The 22207-nt window shown below is 42.5% G+C and overlaps 1 protein-coding gene across 2 annotated transcripts in view; it reads left to right on the forward strand.

Moving 5' to 3' along the window:
* The window catches only part of SMC1B (structural maintenance of chromosomes 1B), a 67291-nt gene that overhangs the window by 39886 nt on the left and 5198 nt on the right, over positions 1-22207 (forward strand). Inside the window, exons 11-21 of one of the 2 annotated variants that reach the window (XM_019544294.1) lie at positions 1838-2017; positions 2528-2674; positions 4259-4396; positions 4918-5034; positions 9974-10080; positions 10927-11068; positions 12846-12991; positions 13345-13498; positions 14912-15010; positions 16892-17048; positions 19195-19349. In XM_019544294.1, coding sequence (XP_019399839.1) covers positions 1838-2017; positions 2528-2674; positions 4259-4396; positions 4918-5034; positions 9974-10080; positions 10927-11068; positions 12846-12991; positions 13345-13498; positions 14912-15010; positions 16892-17048; positions 19195-19349 — 1542 coding nt within the window. The remainder of the gene's footprint in view (positions 1-1837; positions 2018-2527; positions 2675-4258; positions 4397-4917; positions 5035-9973; positions 10081-10926; positions 11069-12845; positions 12992-13344; positions 13499-14911; positions 15011-16891; positions 17049-19194; positions 19350-22207) is intronic. The other variant, XM_019544295.1, reaches the window with a different exon arrangement.

The following is a 22207-nucleotide window of genomic DNA, read 5'->3' on the forward strand; positions in this document are numbered from 1 at the left end:
GGGCCACTCGCATGATCAGTGGGCAACAGGGCAGGCCCTATGAGGAGAGGCTATGGGACCTGAACCTGTTCAGCCTCCACAAGAGAAAGCTGAGGGGGGATCTAGTGACCTATTAAAAACTAGTCAGGGGGGACCAGCAGGCATTGGGGGAGTCCCTGTTTCCACAAGCGCTACCAGGAGTGACTAGAAATAACGTTCGCAAGCTGGCAGAGGGTAGATTCAGGCTAGACATCAGGAGGCGCTACTTCATGGTCAGGGCGGCTAGGATCTGAAACCAACTTCCAAGCAAGGTGGTGCTGGCTCCTACCCTGGGGGTCTTTAAGACAAGTCTTGACAATCACCTTGCCGGGGTTGTTTGACCCCAGTACTCTTTCCTGCCATGGCAGGGTGTCGGACCTGATGATCTAACCAGGTCCCTTCCGACCCTACTATGAAACTATCTTATGAGTTCATTTCTAAACCATTAGTTGGCTATTATAAGGTTACATATGGTAAAATAGAAGAGCTATTATATACTTCATAAGATTTTACATCACTGTAAAACTCCAACTCCTCTGTTCTTTACATGACATATTTAAGATCATTTGATGTAATCCTTTCTATTCATTGCCTCCTTTATGTAATTTTTTACATAAGTTTTTTATGCAATTGTAAGCTACTAGAGAATTCTGATTTTATAAACTATGTAAGGTAGACTTGAAAACTTCAGAGAAACCTACTATAAAAGCCTTATTTTCAGCCTTCTGTTCTACACCACCCATAGTTGGCATTCTCTTCTTTCCCACTTGGACATTTCATCTAGTTTATAGTTTCACTCCTGAAAAAATAGAATACAAAAAAACCCCTGTCATATCTTGAAATCTATGGTCCCTTCTTGTATTGAGTAATAACATTTTTAAATAATAAATTGGAAACTGATTTAGACTGTACATCAAAGTATTGTATTGCATACTTCTAAAATTGTTTTAATAGATAAAACTCTTGCTTGTTTCATACAAACACAAATATTTTTCATAATCTTAATGGAGTAAGCCATTCATTTAATGAACCATGATAATATCAGCAGGACACAGGGAGTTTTCTTAATTGACAATTAATGTTCCAACCTAGGATATTCTAGAGCAGCTGCTACTTCTAAGCTTAGCTATGGAAATCCAATTATTCCTCTCAATAAATTTAAAAAAATACTTCATCAGCTTCTGACTTCAGGTACCTTACTGCTTATTCCCTCTTCTCGCTTAGAATATTAGGCCACTGCTATTCAGGATGTTGGTGCCTCCTGCAGTAAACTACTGCCACAGATGCCAAAGCTATCCTCAACTCTATTAGCCTGGCAGTGAAATATTGCTTCTTTAAGTAAAGTACTCTAGATAGACTTTGCTGCAACCTCTGCTGTTAAAAAATGATATTTGGTCCATGGGGACTTTATAATAAATTTGCCTGTGAATGTACCCTAAATTATGTTGTTTACCTAATAACCAGGTTTATTTAAAGTACAGCTGCTGTAATAGAACTGTTTCTGAATTATTGTTCCCATTTCTGCTTTTCAGGTTTTAATGTAGAAATTGCTACTGTAGGCACCAATTCAGGAAGGCATACTTAAGTACTGATTGGGGATGCTTTTTTGAGTGCTTGTGATTGCTTATGGGTAGAATTCTAAAGTTACTGAAATGTATATTAACAATATAAACTTTTTTTGGCTATAGAAGGCATAGAGGTATTGACAGAAAATACCATTCAGGAAAATACGGATGTTTGCTTGATAGCTTCATTCAGGCCGTGTACTATACTATCATGTTATTTGCAGTTTTGAAGACTGCCTGTTTGCTTTTTTTAGATTAAGCCAATCAATGAAAAGTTAAGGGAATTAAAAGGATCTAAAATGATGATTGATGTTGTTCAAACTCCATTGGCTTCACTGAAAAAAGTGCTTCAGTTTGTATGTGGGAACAGCCTGGTCTGTGAAACTATTAAAGAAGCAAAACAAATAGCATTTGATGGACCTTTCAGGTTGAAAGTAAGAAGCTGAATTTTATTTCATGTTTTTGTATCAAGGAAACTGAAATTCCATATGATGTCAATTGTAATAATTTTTCCCATAAAGATTCTACAAAATATTATTTAATTTAGCTAAATTGCCCTGCCCCACTCACCGTCAAAGAGGATTTATCTTTGTTTTGTGGGAGGGAGAAGTTTCTTAGAGAATTAGACAGAATTGCAAAATTATATACCAGGGTTAAAATAATAAGTTTCTAAGATGTGAGGACTAACCAGAATTACAATCCCTAGTTGTGGGATTAATTTCCAGTATTTTATGACACTAATTTATCTTAAAACATTCTTCACTACAAAACAGAGTAACAGTAATTTGCCTCTGTAATACATCCTATATTAGTCCAAGTAAATGTGTCATGCATGGAAGGTTTGCTTTTGATCTACTAGTTGCTAGGATGTTGCAGATACACAATTTATAACCAAACTTAATAGTATTGTTCATTCAGAAAAATAAAATATCTTTAATTTTCAGACAGTAGCTCTTGATGGAACTCTATTTTTGAAATCTGGAGTGATTTCTGGAGGATCAAGTGATTTGAGATTTAAAGCTAGGCGTTGGGATGAAAAAGACATTAATAAAATGAAAGAAAAGAGAGATAATTTGGCTAATGAACTAAAGGTAGGTCTGTTTGATAGGCAATTATAGTCTAACCAAAGGCAAAACATATTTAAAATCCTAGACTTGAAGATGACATGAGAAACTATTAAAATTTGGTTTGCTTTATAATAGCAACTATAGGTGATGTGTGCCTCCTGAGGCTGGGGGGGCATGGTGACACAGGATGAGTGGGGACTGTCTGCAGATAGCTGTGGTGGTACTGACCAGGCGGGACTTGAGGCTGAAAGTGCTGGTGATGTGCCCAGAAGTGCCAGCGGCATTTCTCATGGTGGTGGGGGGGAGGGCGTTAGCACTCTGTCTGCCCCCCCCCCGCCTGTTGCCTAAGCCAAGAGCACTTGCTGTCAGGGGGTCACCAGCACTCTTCACTCCCTACGCATTTTCACTGATAGCAACTTAATTTATTTAATTCCTGATTTACTTATTCTTTGAGAACGGGAGAAATGAGTGCTAACTTGGTGGGGGAAGGTGTTAGACAAAGAACAGTATCATTTTGGCAGGAGGGATATACTAAAACTGCAGACTATGCTATAATTAGTGTGGGGCCTACCAAATCTGTGGTTTTACAATGTTCAAAGAAACTGTGAATTTGGTAGGTCCCTTGTGAAAAAGCTTGATCCCTGCAAAAAAGCATGGGGACCACAAAAAGGCCCTGGTATCCTGAAGCATGGGAGGAGAGTGGGGAAGAAGGGGAAAGATGTTCACAGCAGGGGGCCCCCACACTTCTGATTGGCTATGGGGCCATGGAAGTCCTGCCCCTCCCGAGAGATTGACCATGGCCACCTTTCAACCTCAGGGGTGGGGGGCGGAACTTCCAGGGCCTCTTGGCCAATCAGTGACCTGCTGCACTGCACTGCAGGACATGAAATCAGGAGGCAGCCGCCCCGAATTAGGTAGGCCCCTAACTACAGTATGTCATGGTAACCTCTGTATCATACCATGAAATGAAGATCAGCTTATACTCTTCATCTGTTTCTAACCCATAGTAACACACTGTGCTTCTCTATTATTATTTACTGGGTAGTTCACACATTTTGGGGAATCTAACCATGCTTCGGATTAGTGTCGATTAGCTGTGTAACAGCTAGCTGTGCTAGGGGAGTTGCGATCTGGTCAAATCACTACCATCACAGAAGATAACATGACTTACCATAGAGGTGTCAAAGGTATGGCCCAGAGTGTAGGTTCAGCTCATGGAGCCATTTTGTCAGATCCTCTGGGCTGCTGTGAGACCACTGGAGATTGAGGGGAGCATGGCCAGGTTAGAAGGGGAGTGACCTGCTGCAGAATCTGGACCACAGTGGATATGGTGACCAGGTGCAGAAGGTGCACAGGAGCTGATACAGCCCCGGCTGCCTTCCAGCTGCTTTGCTTGTTGCCACTTCTGCAGCCCTACCTTGCCTGGGATGTAAGGTGAGTTTGACTCCCTTGATTTATTACAACTATATCTTTAGCACAGACTGGGACTTTAATCAAGATCAGATTGATTTTTTTAAGCCTTTGAATTTAAGAATACAGCAATATATTTGCAGATAACTTGACTTCTTTTTTTTAAATTTGCTTTACTACTATTTCCGCCTTTTCTAGGAATTGATGAAGATCAGCCGTAAGGAGACAGATTTGAAACAGTTACAGGCTCAGTGCCAAGGAACTCAGACTCGGCTCAAATATTCACAAAGTGAATTAGAGATTCTTAAAAAGAAACACCTTGCTAATTTCTATAAGGTAATATAAAAACAACCAACCATTAGTTTTTCTCAAGTGTTGATGATACATTTATTTCTTATACATATTTTAGCTACGATCCTACTTTCCTGTGATCATCTAGGATATAATGATCACATGTTTAGCACATATTACTTTATATTTATTGATGTATACTTTTAAATTATTACAGTTAATAAAATTAGAGAACAAGTTAAGGTACTTGGTTAAATCAAGGCACCTTTTTCAGTGTAATCAGATTTTTTTTAAATGTACTTGACCGTTATATAAAAGTTATCTCTATTTTAGTAACCCCAATATGTCTGCAAATCAAGCCTTACTGATACATTTACTTTCTTATCTTACATTTACTTTCTTCTCTTAAAACTGTGACAACTAAATCAATAATGTGTTTTCAGAAGAAAAAGTTTTAATTTCTTAACTCAGAAAAAGATAAATTTTCAGTGTCAGTGCATCCCTGTACATGTAAAAAGTCATCCATACTGTTTAGGGAAATAATTATCTTCCCCCTTTATATTTAGGAAAAGTCTAAACTGGAAAGTGAATTAGTAAATATTAAATCAGAATGTGCTATGCTAAATGAAGGACTTGCACAAAGAGTAACGAAAATGGAAGAGTTTCAGAAGAAAATAAATGAGGTAACACTTTCTGTTATGTTCATGATCATTTATGAAGTTGGAGATGGCTTATGGCAGCTCCCTGCATTTCCTGTGGCTATAACTATGGTTCATACAGCTTTAAAAATGTTTTGTATAGCTACAATTTAGTTATGTTCCAAATCCAAGTTCTTCAGAAAGAGCACCTACTTTCTATATTCCCTAGATGTGAGATGAGTCTAAAGTGGAAACAAAAAAGTTCTACTGTTGTATTTACAAACATCTGCATTTTAACTGTGCTTAACTTAAAAAACTGAATGAAGTTTTTCAGTCCCAAATTATTTAGTGGGCATTCAAAAAAGCATATTTGAAGTTTCAAGTGTCAAGTGCAAGACCCTCCAACTTTTCTCACAGCCACAGAAAATTCTGCTTTTTATAGATGTGTCTTCCTTTATGCTGTCAGGGACAGCAACATATGATTTTTGCTCATGCTGCATTTGCTCTGTGTTATTGCCTGTTGTAAACTCGAGTTGGCCTTAAGCTTTTTAATGTAGGATAGAATTAGGAGGTGCATTGTGTCCGGGAGTTACCCGGACTAGGGGACTCCGGGAAGCTCCTGCGGCTCAGGCGCAGGGGGCGAAGCAATCACTTCCCCGATCCAGGCCCCCGGATGAAGCGGGCAGTTTAAAGAAGAGCGCGACATCTGTCTGGGGACGGGAAGCAGTGGGACTGGAAGCGGAGGGGAGGATCCACGCCGCCCAGCGAGGAGCCGCCGGACCGGAGCTGCGAGGGTGGTCCCCAGCCGTCGGGGAGGGAGCGGCGAGGCGGATCCCCGCTGCCCAGCCCCAAGCCGTGAAGCTGGAGCTGCGAGTGTGGTCCTCAGCAGCTGCGGAGGAGGCGGCGGGGAGGACGCACGTCGTCCAGTGCAAAGCCGCAAAGCAGGAGTGGTTGACAGGCTTTCCAGCCGCCGGTAAGGGGACGGAGGGGCGGATCCACTCCACGCAGCGTGGAGCCACCGAGCCAGAGTTGCCGGCGTGGATTCCAGACGACAGCGAGGGCGTGGGGGAGCGTAGTCACCCCGCCCAGTGCAGAACCGCAGAGCCAGGTCGTACAGTGTGGTCCCCGGCCGCAGGCAGGAGTGAGGAGGGGCGGATCCATGTCGCCCAGCAAGGATCCGCCGAGCCAGAGTGGTTGGCCAGGACCGCGGTTGCAGATGAGGACTCGGAGGAGCGAGTAGGCATCGTCCGACATGGAACCCGGACGTTCTGGCGCAGTGAGCAGGGATGGCCGGTGAGAACACGGGGAGCCAGCGGTGAGTCAGGCGCCCGGGGACTGCAATACCCAGTGGGCAGAGGGCGTAATGCTAGCCTGGGGCCAGCTGTAGCCGATAGACCCCAAGTGGTGGCCGCGCCATACGACCCAGGGGAAACTGCGGGACCCCCATAGACGGAGGACGGAAGCAGCGGGGTCGTACCCCGCAACACCCCTGGTGAAAAGGGGGACTGATACTTTGCTTAAGGGGAGCGGTAAGGACGCTCATCCCGGAGGACTGGGCGAGGGTGTAGGGGAGGAGGAGCCCTCAGGAATCCCCGCGGATCACCAGTCTCATTTTTGGACACTCTTGCACACGCCGCACAGGAAGATCCAACTGAACTGGGAATAACAACAAAGTCGTGGCAGGCGAGTGCGGCGGGCGCAGAGACAGCGAGAAGGAGGGAGGAGAGGCTGGTGACCGGAAGAGGGGATACTGGGACCGTGTCGCCAGGCAGGCGACTGGCACGTTCACACATTGATACATTGGTCCAGTATCAATGTGAAGAATATTGCCTATGTCGGATATCAGCCCTATGGGGCTAATAATTTGGCTGATAAATGCCTGTGCTGTGCGTAGCCATGGAGACTTGCCTACAGCTGGTGAAGTCAGAAGGGAAGGAGCATGGGGGGAGGGCAGATCAACCCCCCTCGATGAGGGAAAGAGTAGGAGCAGGGAGGTAGGGGCATGGGACAGCCACGGCTCATGGGGTGGGGCGGACTCCCTCTACTGCTTGCACTTGCGGGGGTATGTATGCCCCCAAGTCTGTGCAGGGTGGGGTGGGTAGCAGCTGCGGGGTGGAGCCGGCACTGCGTGGGGCTCTTCTCACCTGGGTCTGGGCTCAGAGTGGGCCCCGGTGGTGCTGGGAGGAGGCTGCAGCCACTCCAGATTTTGCTGCAGCTCCACTCTCAGCCCCACACAGCCGCCTGACATAGCCCCAGCTGAACGCCTCGCCTCCACCCAAGCACCGGAAAAAGCCGGGGCTGCAGCGGGTGGCAGCATGGGGCTGGGACTGGAGCTGTGACGAAATTCTCCCAGGATACAAGCAGTGGCAGGAGCTACCTCCACCCCATGAGCTGCATCCCCATCCCACACTGCCTCCACTGCCCAGGCTAGGTAGCACCTGCCCCTCTCTCACCACGGGGGCATTGATCTGCCCCCCCCCCATACCCTTTTCCTTCTCCCTCCCCTTCCACCACACTGGACTTACCACCTGATGGCAAGTGTACCAGATATCGGATCAGTATTGGATGATATGCCTCCTTAAATATCAGCTATTGGTATCAGCCCCCAAAATCTTTATCGGTGCATCCCTAGATAGAAAGTATAGATCTGTATATGTATTTGCTTGATCATAGTTCAGAGAAAAACAGGCAAAGGAAATGATCAGGTGAGAGAATGTCACAAGGTGTGAACCATTTTAGAACACTCAAGAAAGATGTATTGAAAAAGGTAGGGTAGAGGTTGCAAAGTTACCTTGAGTACATTTAGCGTTTGATGATAGACCAGACTAATTTTAGACAAGATGTAGTTTAGATAGGGAATAAAAATATGCAAATGAATAGTACATAGAGTAGCACCTTTTAGGAACATATTTACATTTTACCTTATTTAGTAAGCTTTTGGGTATTTTACACACTCAATAGAATATAAAATCAGGGTCCAGTGTGGAATTTTTGCCCTTCATTCTTAAACTATAGTTCTTGCTCAGTTGCTGTTTATTAACTTAGATCTTGAAACCTAGGTAAAAAGGTCCTTTTCCTAAGGGTCTGGCCACCTATTAGAGGGTTTTTAAGATTTTTGGATTTAGAAACTCTAAATTGCTTTCAAATATGAAAAAGATTCTTATGCCTTTAGATAAGTATTCTAATATTTTAAGAGCCTAAGTAGGTCTGCCTGTCTATCGGTCTGTAATGCTTTATTCGCCCTCTGATTGGCTGTCTCAGCAACCAATCAGAGTGCCCTACAGAGACAGACAATGTAGTGCCACCATGACAGTGGAGCAGAGCAGAGCTGGCCTCGCCCTCCTCCCCTACTCCTTGTCAGTAATTATAGTAAGCTATAATAATGATAAACTATAATTAGTTTACTGATTATACATGAGGCAGAGGGGGACTATGGGGACTGGACTGCTGCCATAACAGAGGTGATGGAGCGGGCAGGGGGCAAGGCCAACAGCGCTAGATCTGCTCCTTGGAGCCAGGGGCCAGCACCACCCCTCCCCACAACAACAGCCAGGAGGGAGAGGAGCAGGGCTTACTGATGGCTGTGCCCCACTGCCACCATGAATGCCACCGCGGTTGCAGGCCCTGGCTCTGGCCCAAAGCGGCAGTGGTGGGGGGGGGGAATGCCCCAGCCCCAGCCTGAAGCAGTGCAGGGGAAGGGGGGGAACGGCCCTGACCTGGCCTGAAGCACCAGTGGGGGAGGCAGGGAATGGCCCAGGCCCCCGCCCCAGTCCAAAGCAGTGGGGGGGAGGCGGGGAGAGGGCCTGGCCCTGGCCCCAGCAGGAGGAGGCAGGGAACAGCCCTGGCCTTGGCCCCAGCCCTGGCGGGGAGGGACGCAGGCCTCTCTCCCCACCAACCTCCCTGTCATTCATGAAGTATTTTATGGATGAATAGAAATTAATTCATATATGCTTAGAAGTTTTTTAAAATTTGTCTCTACCAGTGAAGCCAATTATGATTCTTATGAACTAATTGTACAGAGTTTGAAAGCTGAAGTATACTCAAAAGCACATTTTGCAATTTCCTGTGTAAATAAAGTACTTCTTGCTTTTGCAGCAACAGAAACTACACATTGGGAATTAATTTCCAAAGAACAGTATAATTGATTGAATGCTTTTAAATAAACCTGGGTATTAATATATTTATAAATGACAATATGTTTGACATTTGAACTTATTAACTCCTTTTTTGTCAGATCTCACCAAGTTTTCTTACAGAAATCTAGATCTGGTAATTTTGGATGTCTTTTCAAACTTAGTCTTCTGCTAGATCCAAAATAGCTCTGTATTAATATGTATCAATTTCCCTGTTAAACTGTCATTCTTCTAATTTACAGTCTGATTATTCATTTTAGGACATATATTTGTGTTGCTGCTCCAGTCATTATCCATTTTTCATTAGGAGACGCATTGGGGTTTTTTTTATTGGTATGGAGGAGACTGGTGGTGGTCCCTCTCAGCAAAGGTCCATTGCAGAGACAACAACACTTCTGGATTTCTTGCAGGGGACCGGTGACACAGAGCTTTAATCTACAGAGGAGCTTAGTAGCAGGAAAGGACTAGGATGTTCAAGGAACTGTGCATGCTGGCCAGCCTTATCTTTTTACCACATAGAGTGAGAGCCACAGCTGAGAGACATGGTTAATATTTCAGTCTACTGGCAGGAGTAATCACTGGAATGACCCTGCTCATTCCCTGGCAAAAATGGGTAAAATAGAGATTCCTCTCCTCATTTATCCTATGGAGGTTTCATCCACTGTTTGATTTTTTGGATGGGATAACCACTTTGAAACTCTTTAATGCAAGTAAATTTTTCCTGGCAACTTAAAACATGTTGCTTATTAAAAATCCTTGAAAGAGCTAGACTGTAGTATCAAATACAATTTCTAAAATAATATTTTGTTTTCATGAGCTGCAAAACAGTTTAATTATTTGTTTGTTTAAAGGTTGAAGATAGTATATTCCAGGAGTTCTGTGAAGAGATTGGGGTAGAAAATATACGTGTGTATGAGCAAGAGCATGTGAAACAGCAGGAGGAAATCGATAGGAAAAGGTGGTAGTATAACTAAAGTATAAACTAATAGAGATAGGTGTTATCGCACAAGTAAATGGGTAATCAGTTATCAGAAGAGACCTCAAAAAGGCTTAAGGGACTGCAAAATGTCATGTTATCTCCATTTTCTCTATCATATTTTATTGAAGAAATACAACAAAATGATTGCATGCTTATTGCTGGGAGATGTGTCAGGACTCTCTCTGTCTAAACTGCCAACACAATTGTAATGTGTCTGTCCATCATGGAATTCCGCGACAAACTGAATGATGAGAATAAGCTTGTAATACAGTGGTGCTGATAATATTACAATAGCACCTATATGTAGCAACAAGGAAAAATAGTGTTCTTAAAACTACACTGAGAAATGATTCTTACACAGATGTGAAAAGTGAACATTTAAATAAAGTTTATACTTCTAAAATGAAAACTGAATGTTAGGTGAGATAGTTCTGTGTGAAAAAAATGGAGATTTTCAGACAAATAGTGGGAAATGGATTCACAAATTTATTTAAGAAAAGACGGGCTTCTTTCTGAAAGAGGAGTCAGAGTCATTAGACACTGGTGTATTGTTCTTAGCTTTCATCTCAGAGAAATGGAACATGGGAGGTGAGGATGGGTTTAATAAATCTGGTGACAGAACAATGAAAGAAGAATTTATATATAAATCAGCTCAGGTTAATGCCTTAATGCACCTTGTACTAAGTCATAAACTCTACTTTTCTGATGGGCAAAATATTCTAGTCACATGGCATTTGTCAACTTTGGATATTGTACCCTGGATTAGTGGATTTCTCTTTTCTTTCCAGTGTTGTCCCAAATCATAATGTCATGTTATTTGTCTAGACTGGAATTCGAAAACCAGAAGGCACGATTGAACATTCAGCTTGAATTTAGTCGTGGTCAGCTTCAAAAACAGTTTAACAAAATCAGTGCATTGAAAGAGGCAGTTCATAAAGATGAGGCTGAGATTGTCAACCTGAAGAAGGTAATTATAACCTAGAACAATCTTGTGTTTTAGGGTAGAGGAGGAGGAAGTAATATAGAGAATCACAATTTTAAATGAAATGGTTGATTCTATTTGTCATTCCTTCTAAATATTCAGTACTGAACCATAAATATTAAAAATGATGCATACTCTTATTTTAACATTGTAAGTATGTTAATATAACAGTATAAGATATTTGAACTCCTCAAAACTAGAGAAATCCAGCTATGTAGAGATAAGACCAATGAAGGTCTTTTGAAAGTTTTATAAGTAATTAATATTGAACATTATTATGGTTCTTCTTATGTTCAAAGCACTTTACAAATATTAACTAGTCAACTTAAAATAATTTAAGCGTAACTCAACATAAAGAATGGTTTATATCTTGGTTATGTAATATTTTTATATGAAATGGCTTTTGAAGTTGACCAGATGTACAGAACGTACAAAGAGTTGTAGTTGGTTTTCCTTAGAATTTATCCTTAAAATCCTCTGGAGCTTTAACTCCTTAGGAAAAAAAAGGATCACATGGAGTAATAGAAAAGTTAAACATTTGTGTATAGTTAACACTACTTTAAAAACCCAAAATCAAATGCCAAAATTTATAGGTATTTAGAATTTATTTTATTACTAGCCAATTGCTCATCAAGAATGGTGGGAGGCGAGGGGGCTGGGATGGAGTGCTGTCACCTAATGCCCCATGCTGCTGCTCTGCTTCTTGCAGGGAGCGGGGTGGGGGAGTCGGGGCCATCACTGCTGGCCTTCGCTCCCCCACCCTCTGTCTGCCTTGTCACAGTTTCAGAATCATGGAGGTGCTCCCTCACTCTTGGAGCACTCTGATTGGCTGTTTCCAGCCAAATAAAGTTTTACAGACAGACAGACAGATTTAGGCTTTTATAAAATTAGAGTAGTGATTGAGACACTGGTAGGCTTCCAAATTGCTTTAAAATTGTAAATACATCAATAAAACATTGTGTTCAATTGATACCTGTCAGTTGATAGTGGCATTTCATTTTAATCATGGATTTTGGGGGTTTTATCAGAGAATTTGTAATTTTTATCGGAGAAAACCAGGATCCCTCATATCATATAAACTTGTTCCATACTGAGAATGATTTCATGTACCTGTGTATTTTTTTCATCTTTCTATTGTATAATAAATATAGTTATATATAATATATTATTATAATATATAGAAAAGCTGTTTGAAGGTATGAAACTCTTCAGCTCTAGATTCAACAAGACACTGAAACACAACTGTTTTTTCTTATTTAAGCATGTATTCACTGCAACTGAATTTGAAGATAAATGTAGTGACTTACCTATTACTGTTGCAACCTTGTAACAGTGTTTCCTTTTTAGAGTTCATAATAGGCATTCCAGTGGGAACTCTGCTTGTCCTGGACAAGCCTGAGTAAATGGGACAGTTTGTACAGGAGAGCTTCCCATGTGAGCTGAGAAAAGGATGGTGAGGTATTATTGAAGAGACAAACAGTAATCCATATAGTGTACAGTTAGTGTCATTTCAAAGGTAGCTATGCCCCTAGTTGTACAACATCCCAGTACTTACAATGCATAGGACTGGCTGTGCAGGTTTTACACAGTATGTTTTGTTCTCAGTACCTTTCAGGTATAATGGGCTGTAATGTACTGTAATACAATGGAACATTCTTTCATTTTGACTTCTTCTTTCTGTGTAGTAGCTAATAGGGGCAAATTAGATTTTCTTGATAAAAGTCAATATAAAGATACAAAAATATTTTTGTTTCTTATGCAGGATGAAGAAAAATGTCTACTAATGTTGAATGAAGTAATGGAAGAACAGCGGCACCTTAAGGATAGATTAATGACCCAAAAATCTGAGGTTACAAAAACACAAAGTGAAATTGAGGAAGCCAGGAAGATATTACTAGCTCTTAATAAGTAATTACTAATTGTGCTTACTAACAGGGATTAGTTTGGTTAATACAAAAAGAGGTCTTGACTTTAAATGCCTGAACTTCTTGTGCTTGTGCTTTTTGGGAGCCTTTAGAAGCAAGAAAATTGCTATTTCTTTGATCAGGTCCCCAGTCCAGTGTCCTATCTCCCAACAGTAGCTGCGACTTCAGAACATTAGCACCAAGTGCTCCTCTTGAATGGATAGTGTAGACTACAGTGGTAAAATCCCTTATTTGTTTGTCCTTACTTGATCACTACCAGTTATACAATGATACAGTTCTACAGGCTGTGATGATACTGTCATTGTTTACCGGTTTCATGTATTTTTGTACTTGTAGGGAAGCAGGGAAATTACAAAGGGAAGCTACAGCTATTGAAGCCTCTCTGGAACAGAAAAGATTAGAGAGACATAATAGGCTTCTTGAATGCAAGGTCCAAGACTTGAGAATTGATCTCCTGTGGGGATCGCTGGATGAAGTCAGTGAAATTGAGGTACTTAAAAAAATATGTATTAAATACTTACTGTGACAGAATAATTACCTGGTCCTGAAAAGAAAACATTTTCATTTCCATTCTAGGAAAAAAATGCCGTTGTTATAAAACGTATAAAAACAGTAATACAGGCACAAGAAAAATTAGCCCTCATCCAACAAACAACAGATCTTTACCTTCACCATCTTTGGCAATATCTTCCTGAAAAAAATACTGGCTTTGTACTATAAAGTTTTGGTGTATCAGTACTGAAAAAATACATTTAAGAGGGTACACAATGATCCAGCCAGAATTACAGAAGTATAAGACCTGAGGATGGGGTAAAATTCAAGTTTATATGCTTGGCATTGAGAATTCATCCACATGAATTTCTAACATAAAATTCTAACGCCTCAACTTCTAAAATGATTGTTATCTAAATATGAACCTTCTTCATCCAGCAGAGGCATAGAAATACAAGAAGTGATATAATCTGTTGATGGAGGATTGATACTTTATTACATTTTCAGTCTTTCTTCCTTTCCCAAGAGAATCTTCCCCACAGTCAGTGGCTTGTGAGGAGAAAAGATTCTTTACTTTTTTTGTTATCTCAGTAGGAAGAGAGTGATTTTTTTTTTTTGAGGAAGTTTACAGGAATTGTCACTAAACCTATTAATTGGGAAGGGTCTTATGGGGAGATCAGGCAGAAATGAGAATACAAGGAGGACGAAGAATAAGATGACCAGGGTACCCTCTGAGCGGGCAGGGACATGAAGTCACTCATGGAGTGCATATATCAGAGAAAAAGAAATCTCATATGAGGGTAGAGCACTGGCCCATACTTAGAGTTGAAATGAGGAAAGAAGGGTGGATGGGGACATCCAGTGAAGGTCTTGGAGGGAATGTGGCCTTAACACTGAGGATGGAAGTATTTGATGAGGGACTGATACTGAGACCAGGCAGAAGTTCTGTTTGTCAGGGAATAGCTACTTAGATCCGGGTAGTTACCCTTTGGGACTGGTGAATAACAAATATTCTGCTTATGCTTACTATCAGCACAGGAAATGGAGTCTCATTCATTTTTTATAAGACCAATCCAGTGGAAGAGATGTTTTCTCTGGACAAAATACTCTCCTTTGAAGGGGAATGAACTGTTCTGGGAAAGCCAGCCCTCAGATCAGGATAGTGTTGCTTTTCCCATTGTACGCTAAACAACTCCACTGCTGCTTTCATCTTAACATTACAGCCTCAGCTGATATATTCTTCACGGTTTGCAGATAGCTTTTTCAACTAATAATGCAAAATGTCAGGCAATTGCTAAATCAACTTGTGCTTGCAAAATAAGTTAGGCATGGACTTTTTTTTCTTTTAACAATTGAAAAGATCACTGTATTTCATGTTTCTCAACTGGGAATTCCTTCACCTATTTTATAGCTAGGATCAGAAATAGAAAGCACTCAGACGACAGCAGATATCTATGAAAGAGAAGGTGCAATTCAGATAGACTACAGCAGTCTAGCAGAAGATCTAAAGGTAAACAGTTTTTATTTAGCACTTGGGGAGCGGACATGGGAATCTTTAGAGAAACTTCAGAATAAAAACTGGTAGGCCTGAGATTGGACAGCAACCATCCCCTGTTACTCATCTTGACTTTATACCATTTAGTATATGTTTTGGGGGTGTTGGTTATAGCTGTGTTGGTCTAAGGACATAGGCAGATAAGGTTCTTTGGGTAAATGTCATATATTTTATTAGACCAACTAAATAGTTGGAAAATTTCTTCTCTACAAGGTTTTGGGCACAAGCACCCTTCTTCAGGCATAGGGAGAGTGTGCTGGTTATGTATGAGCTCTCCTGGGTGAAGTAGAAGCTTCCCAAAGCACATTTACCCAAAGAACCTGGTCCGCTTAGCATTAATATATGCATTTGCCTAGTTGGAATACATTTTTAACTTTATTCTGTAGGTCTAAGTTTATGCAAATCTAATGGAGAAAAAAAGCAGGATTGCTGTTCTGATTTTCCTTTATGTTGTTGCCTTCATAGGATAAACAGTATGTGTAGCATCCCTAAGTTCAGCATTTTTACAAGTGATTGACAGTTGAAGTGCCTTGAGCCCTCCTTTTCTTAGTCTAAGGTTATAAGTACCCTTTTCTCTATAAGAGTCCCTCAGGTCATGGTTACTCACCTGTTGAAGAGGTTACAGAAGCAATTTTCCCTTTCTTGATCAAGTTAGTTTTCATAAAACAGTTAAGTTGGAGAGTTGTGGTTGTTCATGGCTCTGAGAGAAGAGTTCTTAAAAAACTAGCTCCTAAAATATTAATATAGTTGCACAATGTCAAAGTCTGGTTCAGAATATCAGGCTAAGAGTTGGTAATATTGAACCAACTGTGTGGTTGGGGTAGACTTAGACAACCTTTTGATTGCAATGTATCCTTCACATTCGAAAGCTTCGGTTGTTTCAGTAAAACATTCCAAACATGAAGTTATTCCAATAAAACAATACCACCCACAAAAATCCTTGCCTCTTGCAGGTTAAAAATTAGTCATGCTTTTGATAAAAGCCGTAACATATAGAAGTTCTGAATGAATTTTGCTAAATGCTGAGCATCAAGGGTTTTTCAAATAGAGGTAAGAAAAGTACCTTTTGGGCACATCTACATGTCACCATACAGCAACATTGCTATGGTGCTGTGCTTTAGTAGTTCCTTTTGGAAAAGTAGTAAAACATGGCACAGTAACTGCCCAGACTGCACCGTGCACACTACATACAATTAAGTTTTGTCACTATGCCTCCACAGTAGCATACTATACTGGGGGAGTGTGTCACTACAGCAGTGTAGCTGCTGATCATGTGTAGACCCATGTGATTGCTATGTTGCTGTAGCGCACCATAGGACAACGTAGCGCATCACTACATCACTGTAGGGCAACATGTAGATGCACCCCTTATAGTTTTGCAGGGTCTCTTATTTCAAGAGAAAGAGTTGTTCTCTCAGTCTTCAAGATGCCTCATACAACAGATTATTAGGCTTAGATGTTGGGGTGTCTTGGTATGTCTAGACAATCCTTTAAGTGTAAAGAAATTCTAGACAGTCCTTTAAGTGTAAAAAAAAACTTCCTTCAGGAAGTACATGTTGCTAGGTGCAACTGATTTAAAAGGTTTGCTTAAGACATTGGCATTAGCCTAGTTCTTGCCCATTTATTCCAATACAGGTTACCTTGTAAACTTCTGTTTCTTTAGCATTTTGAAGACTTGTCTGTTTAATTCCTATTTCTGCTTAGCATGTTGCAGCATTTGTCCATTCCCTGTCAAAACAATGTTTTAAAGCTTTTTAATAATAGGGCACTACCATTCAGGATCTGCCTGAGTAATGGCAAGTAAACCCTTTTTATGAGTTGTCTGTCTTTATGTAGGACCTACAGTCTGATGGAGAGATTGAGGCTCATCTGAAACAACTGCAGCAGCAAGCAGCAGCAAAAGAGAATATTTTGTTAAGGACAGCTGCACCAAACCTAAGAGCACTGAAGAAATTGCAGATTGTGAAGGACAAGTTTGAAGAATCAGTAGATGGTAACAGCAAACTTTTACTTGTTATTAGTCACTTCTCTGGATAGTGAATAATCTTGCTTCTGAAATTGACCTTCACTAATTTCACTCTTCAAGTGTTTAAGTATTTCCTTTGCTTTTTGCAGAAACTTCATTCTACATGCCTTACCATTATCTTTGGTTTCACTTTTAAACCGACAGGGTGCATCTACACGAGGCACTTTACTGTGCAGTATACTACACAGTAAGTGTGTGTGTCTACATGTGCACAGGCTTACTGCACGGTAAACCTTGCTAATTGCAAGTAAATTTTTTACCTGCAAATGCAAGTAGCAAATTTACTTGTGATTACTTACTGCAGAGTAGCGCTTGTGTAGACAATGCTTCCTGCCCCTGAGAGCTGCCTGCTGCCAGGGCAGGTTCTGCCACTGGAGTCCAGGTGGGGACTATGTCCCCATGCCCTGGCAGCAGTGAGCTCCAAGACCCCAGCTCCAAGATCATGAGCAGGGGCTGGGAGATCCTTATCTCCCAGCACCCACTTCACCATTACGATCAGAGAGTGGGGTCTGGGATTTCCTTATCTCAGCGTCAGCCTCCCAACTGCAGAGCTGGCACTGGAAAATAAGGATCTCCCAGTGCCAGCCCTGCAACCACAGAACTGGTGCTGGGAAATACAGATCTCCCAGCACTGGCCCAGTGACTGCAGAGTCTGATGATGGGAGCTCCCTGCTGCAGGGGCTCAGGAGCCTGTTCTCCACTCAGCTCCATGCTCAGGGTGCTGAGCAAGGAACAAATTCTCCAGCCTGTTCCCCAATCAGCTCTGTGAGCACAGAGCTGGGCGGCGTCCAGGCTTTCCAGCCCCTGCAATCAGAGTAGAGGCTGGGAACCATCCCAGTCGGGCAGGTCCCAGCCCTGTGCCCTGATCAAGCAATTGAGGTGCGGGGCAGGGGAAGGGCAGGTCCCGGCCTGCTGCCCCATCCACCAGTTGGGCAGCTAGTAGGAAACCCCACTCACTGCTAGCTGCCCCACCAGCGGATCAGGGCAGGGGGCTGGGACCTGCCTCTCCCCTGCAGCTCTTTCCAAATCTCCTGCCCCGATCAAAGAGCCAGGGCCAGGAGCTCCTGGCTGCCAGGGCAGGAGGACACTGCCAGGGAAGCAGTGTTCCAGCCCCAGCCAGAAGACAGCTTTCTCTTGGCCCAGTGCTCCCTGCCAGCCCCTGGGCTAGCATCAAGGGGGACTGTAGAGCTCTCCATGGTATGAGCAGGTGCTCATTGCAGGGCCCCTGGAAGCCAGAGCAGTTTGCTACCATTAGCAGCAAATCTGTTTCCACTTCCTTTCATGGGTAGACGCCTGCCTGAGAGCATTTACTCATGAGTAGTTTACTTGTGAGTAAACTGCTCCTGGATCTAATACACATGCAGACACAGCCACATGAATATTAATGACTTTACATAATGTTCTGTATGTATTTCTAAATTACTTATTTAATATTCCATCCTTAGTTCTGTTTCATCTTCACCAAAGAGTATAATCTTTGGAACTCAGATGTATCATAGATGGTGTATTTAATTGTTTTTAGAGATAATTGATTTGATTAGTAATATCTGTGTTTTTTAAAACAATCCACTTATTAGGCTAATTCACTTATCAGTTCTGGAACACAGACACCAGCATTACTGCACAAATACCATTCAGTTAAATTGACCTTCTGGTTATTGACTTATCACTGAGAATATAAAGAGTTAAATTACTGCCAGAACAATAAATAGCCATATAAAATGCTTTAGTTTAAATATTCAGTTGTGAGCATTTTATGCACCCAGTCCCTTATCACAGAATGTAAGTTTTTTTCTAGTTTTGGGTCCTAGAAGTTGGGATTTGGAAGCAAATTTAAGACATAAATATGTTGAATTATATGTGCTTTAAACTTGTTTTCTGTTTAGATGGCAAAATACAATTTCCTAATAAATATGACTTAATCGTTACTTTTCTTGATGCTTGATAATTAAGAAATGGATTAAGAGAATTTAATTTGAAGCTTACTGTGGTTAGTTTCTGTGTTGTTGACTGTCTTAACTCTATTGTGTGTTAGATTACTATTATTGTTTTAAACATCTTATGACATAACACAAAGGAAGCATTAAGTATGTTTATTGCAATTTTTTCATAGCATTCGAGGCCAGTAGAAAAGAAGCCAGGCTACGTAGGCATGAATTTGAACAGGTGAAAAAAAGAAGATGTGAACTTTTCAGCAAATGTTTTGAGCATGTCTCAGTAGCTATTGATCAGATCTACAAGAAACTCTGCAGAAACAGTAGTGCTCAGGTGAGTAATGGTTCAGGTACTTGGCTTAAAGCTTTGCAGACTTATTCCCTTTCATTTGTAATAAGAATCCTGTACTCAAAGCTTCAATAATCAGAATAGTACAATTTCCTAACATTTTCACTCTCCAAAGACATGCTGGTTTCAGTCTTGGGCTTGAGACCCACTATATATCAGGGAATTATGCGCAAAAAAATTCAACATTATGTGCAGAAAAACACAACATTATCCTAAAATAATTACTTTATTATTAATATTTTTACAAATAAAACTAAATATAACACTATTTGAACCTTTTTTAGAAATACATGCAGGTACTTTGTGTGGTATGGGGGTATGGGGTGGGATTTTAGAAGGTGTGGCAGGATGTGAGTGTGTGGGGGCGGTTTGTGGGTATGTGTGGGGTTCGTGGGGGGATTGTGAAATGGTGTGGGGGGTGTGAGCCTATCACACATTTTCCCCCTGCAATGGTACACAGCCTCCGGTGGCACAAGCCTCTGGCTGAATCACAGGGCCTACACATGCTAGCATGGAGCTGGCCTGGCTCGCTGTTTCGTGCCTTCAGACCAGATCATGCTGGCTGTCTGTCAGCATGTGTAGATCACAGCACTACAGGTGGGAGCTGTGTGCCATCAGGTGGGCGGGCTCTGTGCTTTCATGTGCGGCTTTCCACTGGAGTGCTGGAAGCCCCACATGGAAGCACGGAGCCTGCTGACCTGGCCTGATGACATGTGGACTAGGAGCTGCGCGACATGGTGTTGAGCGGACTCCGTGCCTCCATGCAGGCCTTCCAGCACTCCAGCGAGAAGCCATACGCAGAGGCACAGAGTCACACGCCATTGGGCCGGGCAGGCTCCGTTCCTCCATGGCTTCCTGCTGGAGTACTAAACCAGCCAGCCCAGCCTGATGGCATGTTGCCCATACTCATGCACAAACCCTGCACCCATCCACACACCTCTGTGCCCACCCACAAACCTCATGCCCACCCCCACAGGCAGGAGCTTCCTTCCTCACTTACCCAGCTGTGCAGTTGTGTGTCTCTGTGCCTCCACATCATGGAGGTGGAGAAACAGAGCCCACTGCAGTTTAATTATGGAAAAGTATGCAATTGTGTGCAGTCATGCCTTTTATGTGCAAAATTGCTCAGGTGCATAATTCCCAAGGGTGTAATTTATACCTGTGGAACCCAAGGCTGGGCAGGGGGCACCTTATAGACTCAGTGAGGAAAGAGTTTTCATAGATTACAGCCTACTTAGTTAGATTCTATGAACAGAGAGCATCTCTCTCTCTCTCTCTCTCTCTGCAAGTCCATTCATAGCATCTGACAAACTAGAAAAAAAACATTCCTAAATAATTCTTGATACGAGTGACAAGGCTAAAGACCATGCAGAGTTTAGCTAGGCACTTGACTTAACTAACAAAGCATTATGGGAGTTTGGTTAACTAATTAGCACCATATCCAAACAAGCATGCCAGGTAAAATAGCTATCCAAATAATAACATGCCAATAGCTCTTGCAAAGACATAACACCCCCACCCCACCCTAGGGCACTAAAGGGAGCAGACTCTAGCAGGGCAGCTCCCTCTACCTGCACATGCAGAATGAATTGAAATGCTTCCATGTTCTCCACCAATTATTCTCTGTTATTCCTAGCAGCATAGCTGAGCATGGAGAGAATCTATATGTGAAGTTCCACTCTTATCAAATAGAACACAAACTGTGCCAAGCCTACAGCATTTTGTATGGCAAGGAAAGGGACACCCCTCAGCAGAGAGCTAGGAAACTTTCCAGACATGGGACAGAGCAAAAGATGCATCACAAAAGATGCCCACCACCTACATTCCTAACTGATGAAAATGCAAAACTCTCTTCTTAACCAGGGTGCCAGATCCCTTTAAGGACGCCACAGCGTTAGCACTGTTCACTGCAAACGTTTATACTTGATTCACAAGAAAAACCCAGAGATTTTCAATGGGAATCCATAGTGTCCAAGCCATTCTGCCCTGCTGTTGTCTCTGAGTTCTTTGAAAGAGAAAAGCTGCTCTATTATTTTTCTGCAGTCAAAAAATGATTGAAAGCTAAAAGCTGGCATTTTCTGAGCAGTGCCTGGAGTCTAAAAAGCTTGAGAACTGCTTTTCTAAAAGACTACCACGACCAAAGGAAAGTTTTGTCCAAATAATACAATCTCTGCAAATGGGTTTTAACTAACTTGAGAACATATTTTGGCATTGTTGCTGATTTCTGTGAAGTTTAAGGGATTTCTAAGAGGACATCCCTTCATAGTATTCATTGTCTTGTGCAATGGGAAAACTTGGCTGAATGCATTCTGTGTAGGGATGCACCAATAGAGATTTTTGGGGCCGATAGCCCATTTTTAAGGAGGCATATTGGCCAATACTTGGAAAGCTGCGTGCAGCTGGTATGTCTGGTGTGGGGGGAGGGAAGGGGCATGGGGGTGCAAATCAAGGCTCCCACGGTGAGGGAGGAGTGGGGCTGGGGCTGGGGCTGGAGCAGGAGCAGGGGCAAGCACTCCTGCTGCTGCTCATCTGGGAGGGCATGGGAGATGGGTGGCATGTGCCCCCAGATCTGGGCAGGGAGGGGCAGACTGGGGCCAGGGCTGCATAAGGCTCTTCCTGGCCCACCCTGCCCTGCTCCATGCGCTTTCTCGGGTACACCCCTCTCCTCCCCACCCATGCCCTCCCAGATGGGTGGTTGGAGCTGCCATCCAGCGGCTCCAGGACGAGCAGCACACAGTGGCGGGAGCCACCCCCCCAACTCATGCCCCCTAGACAAGCCATGGCTCCATCTCACGCCCGTCTCTCCCCAGATGGGCAGTGCTTGCCCCTGTTCCAGCCCCAGC

Source organism: Crocodylus porosus, unplaced genomic scaffold, assembly GCF_001723895.1.
Source record: "Crocodylus porosus isolate Cpor-Errol unplaced genomic scaffold, CroPor_comp1, whole genome shotgun sequence".
Taxonomy (NCBI): domain Eukaryota; kingdom Metazoa; phylum Chordata; order Crocodylia; family Crocodylidae; genus Crocodylus; species Crocodylus porosus.